General features: G+C 37.7%; 1 protein-coding gene and 1 long non-coding RNA gene across 2 annotated transcripts; one reads left to right on the top strand and one right to left on the bottom strand.

Annotated features, from left to right (window-relative positions):
- Positions 1 to 1,361: 1,361 nt before the first annotated feature.
- On the bottom strand, positions 1,362 to 2,608 carry LOC134804989 (uncharacterized). The gene is made up of 2 exons (XR_010146226.1): positions 2,188 to 2,608; positions 1,362 to 2,090 (listed from the first exon to the last, which is right to left on the bottom strand). It is a non-coding gene; the product is annotated as an uncharacterized LOC134804989 (long non-coding RNA).
- Positions 2,609 to 5,418: 2,810 nt separating this feature from the next.
- On the top strand, positions 5,419 to 10,361 carry LOC134805262 (large ribosomal subunit protein eL30). Its single transcript, XM_063778576.1, has 4 exons — positions 5,419 to 5,508; positions 5,595 to 5,639; positions 5,976 to 6,121; positions 10,162 to 10,361. Exons 2-4 carry the CDS (start codon positions 5,619 to 5,621, stop codon positions 10,334 to 10,336), a joined length of 342 nt encoding a protein of 113 aa, XP_063634646.1. The 5' UTR covers positions 5,419 to 5,508; positions 5,595 to 5,618; the 3' UTR covers positions 10,337 to 10,361.
- The last annotated feature ends 3,472 nt before the right edge of the window (positions 10,362 to 13,833 follow it).

The following is a 13,833-nucleotide window of genomic DNA, read 5'->3' as shown; positions in this document are numbered from 1 at the left end:
TGTTTGTCAAGTGAAGTAATTCTGAAATTCTGATTCTGAGGGGCTACCGCGAAAACCGAAATTCGCAAATTGCGGGGATCTTACTCTTTTACTCCAATGAAGGCGTAATTAGAGTGACAGAGAAAAATGCCCGCAATTGACGATTTTCGGTATTGGCGGTAGCCCTACTGATTGGTTATCCGACATGACGATGAGGTGACTTTATAAGGTGCGTACACACCGGGGCAACGAATGCCACCAACGGACATTTAGGCTAGGCACGCACGAGCAACTTAAGCCTGGCCACACACGTTCGGAATGTTACCACAGAATAAAAGTGGTAACAGACTATCGCACCGGACCGCGACCTTGGAGCGGTTCTAGGAATTGCTTTACTGGCGTGGGCTTCCACACTATCGCACCGGACCGTCAAAACGGTGCGATCCTAGCTTACAGACTGCCGCACACGTGCGCCAGTGTTGCCAAGTGTCCCATATTTCCGTGTTTTTCATCAAATTTTTGCAATGGAATCCTTTATAATTTTAAATTAAAACTTAAGGGCTTCAATGCGGCTTTGCTTTTTAGAGGTAGGTAGAGAGCCTAAGACAACACAATCCATAGTTTTGCATGAAAATCTTTGCAAATCAGTTTCTTTGAAGCATTGTACCTGCATATTTTTATTTCGTCAACTGGCTACATTGCCGTCCAGTTGCTATGACACCACGAAAATGTATAAGTTTTCAAAAAAGAATGCCTCCAGTGTTATCTAAACAAACTAAAATCGCCTTGGTAGTGGCTACAATTGCCACTAATTTTAGGCGACGTTAAAATATCTAGCGTCTGGCAGAGACCTAAGAGAACTGAAATTCTGCACGACCATATCGTCCCAATGCTCTCAGAAATAATACCAGAGACCTGCCAAGCTATCTTTGAAGCTCTCAAAGACTATATAGAGGTGAAACAATTGTATCTTTTGTCATACCTATGTAGTTAACTTTGTGTATAACAAATGAAACAATTCATTTCCCTTGTCATCACCCAAGTAAATGGCGGTACCAGGATTTGAACCTGGTACCATCAGCTTAATATGCAGGGTCACTAACCACTAGACCAGACAGATTGCTATATATTTAGGTAATGTGTACATATTTTCCCAGTACATGTCATCTTGAAACTTCATCATTCATTGTCTTTGACTCATTGTCAATAGCGATGACAGCAAGGTGTCATCTATTGGGCAATAGCATGTGGAGTACTAGTATGTTTACCTTACTTTTACTTTAGAAAACCTTTTAGTATCTGGAATAAAAAAATAAAACAGCAACTTTTGTGTCAACAACAAACATGTGTAGGTACCTAATGTGAGAAATAAAACAATATGCTATTAATAATCTAATTATTATTATTTATGAATCACAGCTTTTATGGCACCTAATTAGAATAATCATACTAAATACCTAATAATAATTAACAATAATTTTATTATCAGTCACCTCTCTGTCACACCAATTTTGGCAGTATTAAAGGGAAGAAATATATGTTACTTATACTTATTTATAACAATAATATTAGTGTCAGAAAAATACATACTCCCCATGACTCACTAAACTGGCTAACATTTGTAGGATCACTAGACCCTTTCCAAATAATAGTTACAAAATGTGAAAACTGTGCAGTCAACCAATTTGGTTTCGGGGCCACTTCATAACTTGCCACATTATGAAGGGGTACCGAAATCAAATAGGTTGACTGGACTTGAAAATTAAAAGTGTAAATAGTACAGTAAGCTGCAGAGAAAAGGTAGCCTTTGCAGCTTACTGTCCCATATACCTAACATAATATATCATCTCAAGGGGCTATTTTATAAAAAACAGATCTTTAATTGACTTTTTTTTTATTCGCCTCTGAATAGACTCTGACCACACTAACTATGCACAAACGTTGCAATAAGAATGCATACACATCCCTATAAGCTATCCATACTTGATAAGTACTTGGAATGAAAACTTAGGATGGTCAGAATATACTCATACATTTAAATATGGGTAGTACCAGAGATTCGGTTGGTATATTTCCGTTGAGCCAGCTCCTGTAGTCTTGCTGGACTCCACCTGAAGTTAGCAAGATTTTTGTATGTTATGATTTATTGTTTTTATTTGGTACATTATTGAATACAATTAAAAAAAAAAACTTGATTTATTTACCAACCTTTTTTCGCTCCCGCCGGTAACATGATCTTAAGTATTCAATTTTTTTCCTGATATCCTGGTGACCGTTGCATTGGGAAAGTATTTTTGGTAGCACTCTAAAAGGACTTCGAATGATTGCGAGCGAGCGTCCTTATCAAAATATTTGGCGTGGATTAAGTCCCATAACCACGGGAAATCTTTATACAATTCCAAGATTTCAATGATGGATTGTCTTTCCGCGTCACCTATGATCTCGGGATCCATGTTGATCACATGATATATATATAGTATATTAGAGAAATGGCAGCCTTTAGGGCCTTTGCCAGAGTCAGTGAGAATGGTGACAGGTAGAGAATATCAACAAAATTAATTATAAACTTAGCAAGAAAAATCGCTGTACTCCCGTCATAGTAGTATAATTGACGTTTAACATTCCACTGAAAATGAAAGCCGAGGGTCTACCGCGAACCACTTTCGACGTATTGTCTCCCTGTCACACTTACGTACGAATTTATAAGTGCGACAGAGAGGTTACACGTCGAATGTAGTTTGCGGTAGCCCCGCTGTCAAACGGTGCGACGCAGCTTACACACTATGGAAATTGGTGCGGAGCGCACCAGTATTATTATTACCTGTCAGTTGGTGCGACGTGCATGCCCACCGCACCGCTATTAATAATAATTATGTGCGATGGAAGCTTACAGACTATCGATAAATGCTCCGCACCGCACCAAGGTCGCGGTCCGGTGCGATAGTCTGTTACCACTTTAAATAATAGTAAAGGCGTGGACAATTTTTCGCCAATCTGATTAAATTGTCTGATCAAATCAGGCCGTTCGGATGCAAACGCCAATTTGGCTCGCCGAATTCAACCACCGATAATGACCGATATTACCGATAAAATGAGGTGCAGACGCAAGAATACCAATTTTTGACGCCAGTATTTTCGTTCTGGGGCATTTTTTCAATTAAGAGGGCTCTATTATCATCATAAATCTAAAGGCTCCAGTACACAGTGGTCAAGGATGGTCCATGCCCAGCCATGCTTTGCAATGCGCAACTGTAGGCCTATATCACGTAGATGTTCACACAATGGTGCAACAGAGAAAGATCCCCGCAATTTGCGAATTTCGGTTTTCGCGGTAGCCCCTCAGGAAAACAAATCTCGAATACAGGGCTATAACCGCGAAAATCGAAGTTCGAAAATTGCGGGCATTTTTCTCTGTCACTCTAATTACGCCTTCATTGGAGTAAAAGAGAAAGATCCCCGCAATTTGCGAATTTCGGTTTTCGCGGTAGCCGCTCAGAAGCCCCCTCCAGACTATGCGCGTGAATCGCGGGCGAAGCCGCGAATGCGAGTGTGGAGTCGATTTCGCTGTCTGCGAAAATCGACGCCACACTCGCGTTCGCGGCTTCGCGCCGCGATTCGCGCACGAGTGAGGAGGGGGCTAGATTCGAAAACCTTTAAAAACATAGAAGGTAGGTAGGATCGTATAGAAGTGGTATATGCGTGCCTTCGTGAGGGACAAAACATACGCAAATGCGACACTGTGATTGGTCGAATTTATTTGTTGCCCACCATTATCCATACTAAAAAAATTGTGGTCAACAAAAAATATGTGAGACTGTGATAAGGACAAACAATAATAGCGCTTTCTCTGCTACTCCTACTGGAAGATACGTAAGACTACCCCGTTCTGTCAGTTATCCTCACCACTCATGCCCAATCCAGTTTAATACTAAATTCATGTTTAAAAACTATTCTATCATCTTTGATCGGACAATTTAATCAGATTGGCGAAAAATTGTCTTCGTCTGGACAGGCCTTAGCCCCCATTCGCACGGGAGCTTTTTCAACGTGCGTTAAAAAAGTGCTTGAATCTGTCCGCACTCTAAATTCGATTTAACGACCAAAGCTTCAAGTCGAAAATCCAACAACGCTTGATAAAAAGCGCCACCGCTGTCGTGTGAATAAATACACATGTATCCATTTGTGTCATTCAAACGCTTTTTTAACGCGCGTTGTAAAAGCGCCCGTAGGAATGGGGGCTTAAAGTTTAATCAGAGGGGCTACGGCAAAAATCGAAGTTCGCAAATTGCGGGCATTTTTCTCTGTCACTCTAATTACGCCTTCATTGGAGTAAAAGAGACAGATCCCCGCAATTTGCGAATTTCGGTTTTCGCGGTAGGGCCTCTGCTCAGATTGGTGAAAAATTGTCCCGTCTGGGCTGGCTATTTCGTGTGGAATGGGTTGAACGACTATATTGAATGCAGTGTTGCCAACTTGGCATAAATGATGCCAGATCTGGCATAATTTCACTTACTTTGGCACCGAAATTTTCCATTTAGCATCTGGCATATTTTTTACCATAATTTAGTCTAAGCCAAGTTTGCACCAACTTGGCAGCAACAATATGCGCCATCGCCTTATGCCGGCTACATACGTAACGATAAATAGTAGCGATTAAACTGTGCAGTCCGAACTGCGCAGTTTTAGCTACCGTGTGTATGACAAATCGTTGTCGATTATCGTAACGATTTGTCATACACACGGTAGATAAAACTGCGCAGTTCGGACTGCACAGTTTAATCGCTACGATTTATCGTTACGTGTGTAGCCGGGGTTATGTGGTTCATATTTTCATATGAATTTTGACTTATGTGGGCGGATGGACGTCGACTAGGGTGGTTCTAAAAACATTTTTTTTATTTTTCTACGGGGACCCCTTATTTTGTTACACTTATTATTCTGATAAAATACACCAAGTTTCGTAACTTTATCTCAACTACAAGGGGGTGCTCAACCACTTTGAAATTTTATATGTTGTATGAAACCCAAAAAAAAAGCATTTAATTCAGAATTTTATTCAAGTATCTATTTTCACACTATTTGCACATGTCATTTATAAGTTTTAAAGTAGAAAAACATTTTTATTTCTATTTTTTATAATTTTTCAAAAGTAAGATATTTTGAATTTCACCTAAAAAAATCATAAAAAATAGAAATAAAAATGTTTATTTACCTAATAACTTTTAAATCACACTTTCTAATAATGTCTAGACTTTGAATAATTTTACGGTTTAGACTCAATTGTTTTTAGTCACTCGCGCGATATGTTTCGGAGAGCCTTAGCATTTTTTTTTTGCATATTTCAAAAACCTTTGGCATAATTTTGGCATAATCTAGACATTAGCCTAGCATTTTTTCAAAATCCGAGTTGGCAACACTGATTGAATGATTGAGCGGATTGTGATACCGGTGCCGGTGCGGTTGCGTTTCATTCATCATTACCGTTCTTTCTTTCATTCTTTCTTTGGCTGACTGAGCGCTCGTCTAGGCGTACGTTCTATCATTTTTCTCATTTTGTGAACTTTATTCTGCAAGGGTTTCAACGAGTGTAATAACTATATTTGTCATTATTTCAGCGTTCGTTGTTACCCATCAACACAATGGTTGCTGCTAAGAAACAGGTAAGTTAAACACGTGTTCCCTTTTTTCATAGGACTTAGCTTGGTTATCTGGATTTCTATCTTGAATAACGTCTTTTTAAGTCCTAGATTAATAACGTAACATGATAGGCTCGCTTATTTAATAATTGGCGACGCTGAGATGTTGCGTACATTTTGATTATCCACGTAGTATTTTTTGAGGTTAAGTCACACCATTTACATGACCAGTAAGTAGCCAGAAAGTTGTAACGTTCACTTTATAGTAAATCTCATTATATTTATTGTTTTTATCAGACCCTTACTGGTATATGGTTTATTTATACATTGAAAACCTTAACCTAATCTTATGTGTTACAGAAAAAGACCATCGAGTCTATCAACTCGCGCTTGGCGCTTGTTATGAAATCTGGCAAATACTGCCTTGGCTACAAGCAGACCTTGAAGACTCTTCGACAGGGAAAGGCAAAGCTGGTCATCATAGCGAAGAATGCCCCTCCTCTAAGGTGAGACTACTGAGAAGTAGAGTTTCCCACATGGCTAGTTACAGGGAACTGTGTTGTCTCAAGTTTTTACACAGGATTACATTGAAATTAATTATAACCAATTCTTTGTAATCTTTATTTGCACTAACTACAACCTGTGTTTGAGCTTACTTGACAACCATATGGAGTCTTTCAAAGACAAAGAAGTATGGATTCCCTATTAGTGAATAGGTAAAACATTCCTAATACATAATGTTACTTAATATAAGCCTATATATGTTATGTTTTCTAGAACATAATTACTTTGTGTAAGTAATTGACACTGGAATATTTTACTACTTCATGAGTTGTAAGGGAAACCTATGGAGTAGTCTTTGTAAAGTTGCAGCTCCATGTTAACAGGTAAGACGTAGGATAGTATTTTAGTCAGTATATGTGGGATGGATAAGTATTCAACTCTATACTTAGGGGGTCATCCATTAATTACATCACACGTTTAGGGGGGGGGGGTCAAGAAAATGTGACATGTTGTGACAAGGGGGAGAGAGGAGTCCCAAACTTTGTGACGTCACTTTAACTTCATCAGTAACCAAAATGATATATTAATCATTTTATTTACTGTACAGTTCAAAAACAGTTTAATTTTTTTTTCATAATCAGTTTTGGGTTATAAATTTACTAATATTTTGACAAAAAATTAATAATACTTAATTCGATTTGCCGATTTCGTTGAAAAAATGTGACGTCACACCAGGGGGGGAGGGGTTTGCCAAATGTGACCAAGTGTGACAAGGAGGGGGGGGGGGAGGGGTCAAAAAACCTTGAAATTCGTGTGACGTAATTAATGGATGACCCCTTAGAACATACATACTTATCTATTTCATTGTTAACATTCTGCTTTAACCCCTCAACTTCCACCAATTTGATATTGGATCGGCTCAATAATATTCTAAATTTAAACTAGTTTTTTTTTGGATGGCAATGTCCTGGGAGTTGAGGGATTAATAAGTTAGCTGCATTAGCATTAGCTGCAAAATCGCAGGTGGCAGTAAGTATAGTGTGGAGATGACAACATAGAATTTTTGAACTGTCCATGGTTTTGCTGCTTTGTAATTAATGTGGTTACCACACTGACGAGAATTCGCATATCACTCCAGTTTACGAGTGTCCCAGTGCTATATTATGTGTAATTGTGTATATAGTTATATCATGCATACTGGAGCGATGTGTGAATTCACACCCAATGTGAAGACCACTTAAGTGTATATTCTTAGTAAATTATCAGAATGTGCTTATGACTTTTCCAGAAATTACTTTAACACATTCACTGCCAAAAACATATTTTGTACTGGAAATGGGGCGCCCGGCACTGAAAGCGTTAATAGGGTGACTGCTATTGTTATTGGCCACTCTTAATAATAAGGTTTCAATTGGCTTGTTTCTTTTAGATTTGTAAGGAGTGGCCAATTACTATATTCTGGTCAATAACCAGTGGCCGGAATTCTCGTGGCAGTTTTAATTGTCATTAGGGATTTCTCATTTACGACTTTCAAAATAGGTACTTATATTGATACAATGTATACCTAAAATATTAAAAAAGTAGCGATCTCATAGCTAAAGAGTGATCTCTTCTAGATAACTTTTGAGTAGTTGATTTCTTCAGTTCCGTGTTCTTACAATTTCACATTCAAACTCTGTTTTAGTACTAACGAATATTCCATTAGTTTCTTTATAAAATAAATAAGTAGTCATCTCTTTTCCATATTATCAGCTAAATTACTTCTTACATACATACATACATATAATCACGCCTATTTCCCGGAGGGGTAGGCAGAGACCACGGATTTCCACTTGCTATGATCCTGACATACCTCTTTCGTTTCCTTCACTGCTTCACTTCTTATACTGTCAGATATCCTTTTGCTATTATAACATTTATAACTTTTTAATATTTTGTGTTCTATGTTGTATCAATATCAGTATCGGAAGTCGATAAATGAGAACTCCCTATGACAGTTCATAAATGCCACAATAATTCCGGGCTCTGCAAATAAGTTCAATAACTGTAGCAGTCACCCTAGTTTTCATTATACTTCGATTTCTTACCAAAATTGAGAAATACCTGGGTGATTCTCGCAGTGAAAGTTGCATTGTGATTAAATTTAGTGAAAATAATATTTGCAGCTTATTTTTTTTACTTGATAAAATATTGATATTTTCATAACGTGACAGGAACAGTCTTGTGAAGAGGCCTGACAGAAAAAATGTTAACGCATTATACACTTTACCTATTTGATTTTATGGCCATAATCGTAAGCGTCAGGACCCTTGGACCACTTGAGATATTTGATGTTTAGATAATATCAAAATACACTACATTTTTGCTACTATTTGGTACCTACCTTCAAATAATTAGTATCTCGAATGACAGCGAAAACCGGAATAACTAAAGTAGCCATACATTCTGGCGTCAGGATGTCTGGACAATTTTTTTTACATGGTTTGAGACAACGCAACTACATGACATGCTAGTAAATATTTAATACCCTTTTAGTACCTCAACATATATTTTTTTCCATTCTTTTTGGTATTCCAGAAAAAGAGTACATTCAAAAAAGAAATTATATATTAAAATTTTTTTGCTATGTATAGCATTTGTTTTTGGGGTAAGTAAATATATGATTCTGGCTATAAAATCATACACTTACATAAAAAGAAGCATTTTATTAACTAGAATTGAAAGTAAGTATCATCGGCCACACTGTTAACTGTACATCGGTGGACATGTCTTTGTAATAAGGTCCAACATTATACAGTTAAGAGTGTTGTTGTTTGTACATGATTTAATAATAAAAACTACTTTATAACACTTTAAACTCTCGCGTTTTGCACACATATTTAATTACACAAACGGGTCTGAACGGGTGGACCTGTTTGTGTAATTAAATATAAAAACTACTTTATTCTTTTTATTTAAGTGTATGATTTTATAGCCACAATCATATATTTACTTATTCCAAAAACAAATGCTATACATAACAAAAAAAAACTTATCTAAAATTTATTTTTTGAACGTATTTAATTTTTTTCTGGAAACCAAAAAGAATGGAAAAAAACCGGCTAAGTGCGAGTCGGACTCGCGTTCCAAGGGTTCCGTACATTACCCAATTTTTAGAATGTATTTTTTATATGTGAAACGCGAGTGAATTGCCTTTAAAAAACCCGTAGGGGTCAGATCAAAAACTGAGTAATTAGTCCGACTCACGCTTGACTGCATATTTCCAATAGGTTTTTCTGTCATCTATAGGTATAGAACTATTATGTATCTTTTTGTTTTTCAAAATTTTAGACCCAGTAGTTTCGGAGATAAAGGGGGGGGAATGGTAATTTTTTGGCTATTTTCTTAAATAACTTCTAAACTATTTATTTTAAAATTACAAAAAAAATATGTTTGAGATTCTCAAAATGAGCTTTTTAATTTGATATGTAACACACGATATAGTTTAAAAAACATTATTTTTTAATTTTCTCATTTACCCCCCAAAAGTGGCATCTATGTTTAAAATTCATTGGTTTACGTAACATGTTCGTCTTTGGGTCACGAATTTACATATGTGTATCAAATTTCAACTTAATTGGTCCAGTCCTTTTGGAGAAAATGGGCTGTGACAGACGGACAGACAGACGCACGAGTGATCATATAAGGGTTCCGTTTTTTCCTTTTGAAGTACGGAACCCTAAAAATATATGTTGAGGTACTAAAAAGGTAGTAAATATTGACTAGCATGTCATGTAGTTGCGTTGTCTCAAACCATGTAAAATAAAATGGTCCAGACATCAGAATGCATGCCCACTTTAGTTCTTCGGGTTTTCGCTGTCAATCGAGGTACTAATTATTTGAAGTTAGGTACCAAATAGTAGCAAAAAGGTAGTGTATTTTCATATTATCTAAATAACAAATATCTCAAGTGGTCCAGGGGTCCTGACGCTTACCCATAATCACCTTTGTTTACACCATTTACTCATTAGCAGTCTGCTCATAGTAGGTATTTTACTTTCAGAAAATCGGAGATCGAGTACTATGCCTACTTAGCTAAAACCGGCGTCCACCACTACAGTGGCAACAATATTGAGCTGGGCACTGCCTGCGGCAAGTACTACCGTGTGTGCACGCTGGCCATCACCGATCCTGGTGACTCGGACATCATCACCACTCTGCCGGAAGCCACTGCATAGTTTTAAAATAAATTTATAAGCTAAATATTGTTTTATTTCTTAATTTATTTTTCGTCTTAAGTTAGGTTATTTATAATATGACTATAAAAGTAAAATATAAAAACGCTTACAAAACAATAAAAATACATATAAACACATTATAAAAAACCTAACCTAGGGTGCCGCCGGCAGCGGGGCTTGGCCCAAGCTGCCGGTGGTCAGGGCCGCAGAGTGAGGAACCGACGTACTATACGAGCCGTGTCCAAAATTACCGCCTTCTGCATCTGACCCTTGATCCAACCACCCAGCGAAGAGTCTCTAGGTGTTGGTCGAGACCTCGCTATGAGACCGTTCGCTGACACGATTATCGGAACAATGATCGTCGAGTCAACATCCCACATGGCGGTAATCTCGTGAGCTAAGTCTAGGTACTTGCTGGACTTGTCCTTCTCGGCCTTCACGAGATTCTCATCATGGGGGATAGTACGTCATGCTCCGTGGAAACCCCACTGTCTGTTTTGTGATTTATTGAAACGTAATGCTGATGTACACAATATGTACTGAATTAGTACATACTTAAAAAAAATTGTACCTCAATAGATCGAGAGTACAATTAACTCAATTCGGACTTGCTAATATAGAGCATCTCCCCAGCAACCCCAAAATTTAATTAAAGAAAATTCACGTAAATACTTACTTTTTAGCAAAAAGACGCCTAAAAAAATTATATAGATAAAAAATATGGTTTTATGAATTATAACTCCTATAAGTACCTACCTAGCAATAAAAATAAAAGTACCTAATCTTCGTTTTAACGTTATCAAGATACTTCAATAATGTCATGTAAAAAACACGTAGGTACGACTAAAAATAAGTACATACGTTTATGATCAATGCAACTACAAGCAATTGCTGGTTGACAAGAAAACATTGGAACTCTCACCAGAAACCAAGTTCATAACATAAATAAAATGTGTGTATCTCATTGTACCTATATAAAAATACAAAGTTTCGTACGTTTGAGAAGTCGGCTGGAGGCGCTTGCATCCTGGCGACAATTAGGTAATTTAACTAGCCACGGCTAACTCGATCAACGTTAAAAACTGCAGTACAATTTTTTTAGGCGTCTTTTTGCTAAAAAGTAAGTATTTACGTGAATTTTCTTTAATTAAATTTTGGGGTTGCTGGGGAGATGCTCTACAGCAAGTCCGAATTGAGTTAATTGTACTCTCGATCTATTGAGGTACAATTTTTTTTAAAGTATGTACTAATTCAGTACATATTGTGTACATCAGCATTACGTTTCAATAAATCACAAAACAGACAGTGGGGTTTCCAGGGAGCATGACGTGGGATAGTGACGTCGGCGAGCACGGCTCGGCGCTGCTATCGGTCTATCAGCACGATGTCAGGCTTATTGGCAAGAATAGTCCTGTCAGTGATGATAGATCGATCCCAATAGAGCGTAGCACGACCATTTTCGAGAACTGGTGCAGGTGAGTACTTGTAGTACGGTACTTCACGGTCCACAAGGCCGGGTTATTCCCACTAGTTACCACCAAGTTCTTACCAGTGGTAACTACTGGGAATTTTTTTACCACGTAACTACTGGGAAAAAAAAATCCCACTAGTTACCACCAACTCGGCTTGGTGGTAACTACTGGGAATTTTTATTCCCAGTAGTTACTACTGGTAAAAGGTTGGAATTTTTTTTCCCAGTAGTTACCACCAAAATATTGTTAGAATTCAATACTAATAAAAACAGTGTAAATAATATAGTATAAATGTAGCGTGCTGTAATAAATAATTATGTGTGAGTTAGTGATTCAGTAATCTGCTTTAAAAGTGATCAAAAATATTAAAACGGTTTTACCGGTATAAGTGTAAAAACTAAAATAGAAGAGTCTCATTCTAGTTAAGTAGAAAAAAACTTATTATCCGGATTAAATTTATCTATCTACCAAGCCGAGTTGGTAGTAACTAGTGGGAATTTTTTTTCCCAGTAGTTACCAGTGGTAAAAGGTGGGAAAAAAATCCCAGTAGTTACCACTGGTAAGAACTTGGTGGTAACTAGTGGGAATAACCCACAAGGCCGTATAGAAGAGCAAGCTGCTGGTGAATAATTCTGGCTACGAGATTATGTCTGTGCAAGTACTCGCCGTTAGCAAGATGAGAACCGGAGATAATATGCCTGAGTGACTCTCCGGGACGGCGGCATGCCCGACAAATGTCGACCGTACCGTCCTGCAGGATATATCTCCGGTAGTTATTCATCATGATAACTTCGTCCGCAATTGCACAGGCAAAACCCTCGGTTTCTCCGAAGAGGTCCCCGAATCGTAGCCAGTTCACCGACGCGGGCAGGTCTACATCGGGTCCCATGAGGGCCTTGTAGAACCGCCCGTGTAGCTGCTTATCCTTCCATACCGCCTTGCTGTCCTCGGTGCTTAGTACTACAGGTTTGCGCCAGTTCTCGTTTGCCAAGGAGAGCGACGTGAGGCCCCTGTCTGCTGCCACCACATCACGATGCATCCCACGCTCGTTGTTGAGGAAATTGTTTTATTTATTATTATGATTCACAATCCATAACTCAATGACATATTTACCGAGTCCTGAACGAAGCGAAGGTTTCTATGATTGAATCCCGAGCACAGCAAGGGATTCTCAAGTGTTAACGCCCAAGGTGGATATATGTTTGCTACCATGTGACACATTACTGCTTTCACATCAGCATCACTAATGAGGAAATTATTACGTTTCAAAATAGTAGTTTTCACATCACCTATTCGGAAAGGGGCTTTTTTTCTTCCCTGCTATGAGGGATCAAAGTGGTACTTTTCTACAGAGTGGTACATTTTTTAGCTTAAATGTGACGTTCCATGGAAAAGGTACCTTATGAGGGTTTCTAGTTTCGGAGATATTAAATGTTTTGTAAAAAGGTGAAAAAATGCTCAATTTTTTTTTACTGGCTGATCGTGATCTGAACTGAAACCTTAATGCTTAACGTTTCTTTACTTGTTTTTATTTTTGTTATAAGTTAGTTAGTAGCCTAGTAATGTCGTCTCAGAACAGAAGGAATATCTTGACATACTTAAAAAATGGTACTTATTATAATTTTTTTTTTTTAATTTTACAAAAATTGTTTTTTGGGTATACGCGGAGTCGTAAGCGCTTGTCAAAAGAATAATAGCAATTTTACGTGCATTTATGTAATGTACACGGATTTTTTGTCAGGCGCTTATTCCATGTCGATTCCATGAAATATGTACATAAATATATGATAAATAATTAATAAGACCATATTTTAAATAAAAAAACGATTTATTCAGAGGTACATACATCTGTTATTTAAATTATATCTTGAAGTCACGGATATCAGCGGGTCCAGGCGTGGTCCGGCTGCAGATTTTTCTCCCCAGCCGAACCCCTTTCAAACACATATATCCCAAAACATTACATGTAAAAAGATGCAAGTCTCGCAATGCAATTCTTCTACTACAAAAAAGTTTTGAGATGTT

Source organism: Cydia splendana, chromosome Z (assembly GCF_910591565.1).
Source record: "Cydia splendana chromosome Z, ilCydSple1.2, whole genome shotgun sequence".
Lineage (NCBI taxonomy): Eukaryota > Metazoa > Arthropoda > Insecta > Lepidoptera > Tortricidae > Cydia > Cydia splendana.
Note: the sequence above shows the minus strand (reverse complement) of the source record. Positions and strands in the feature narration are given on the sequence as shown.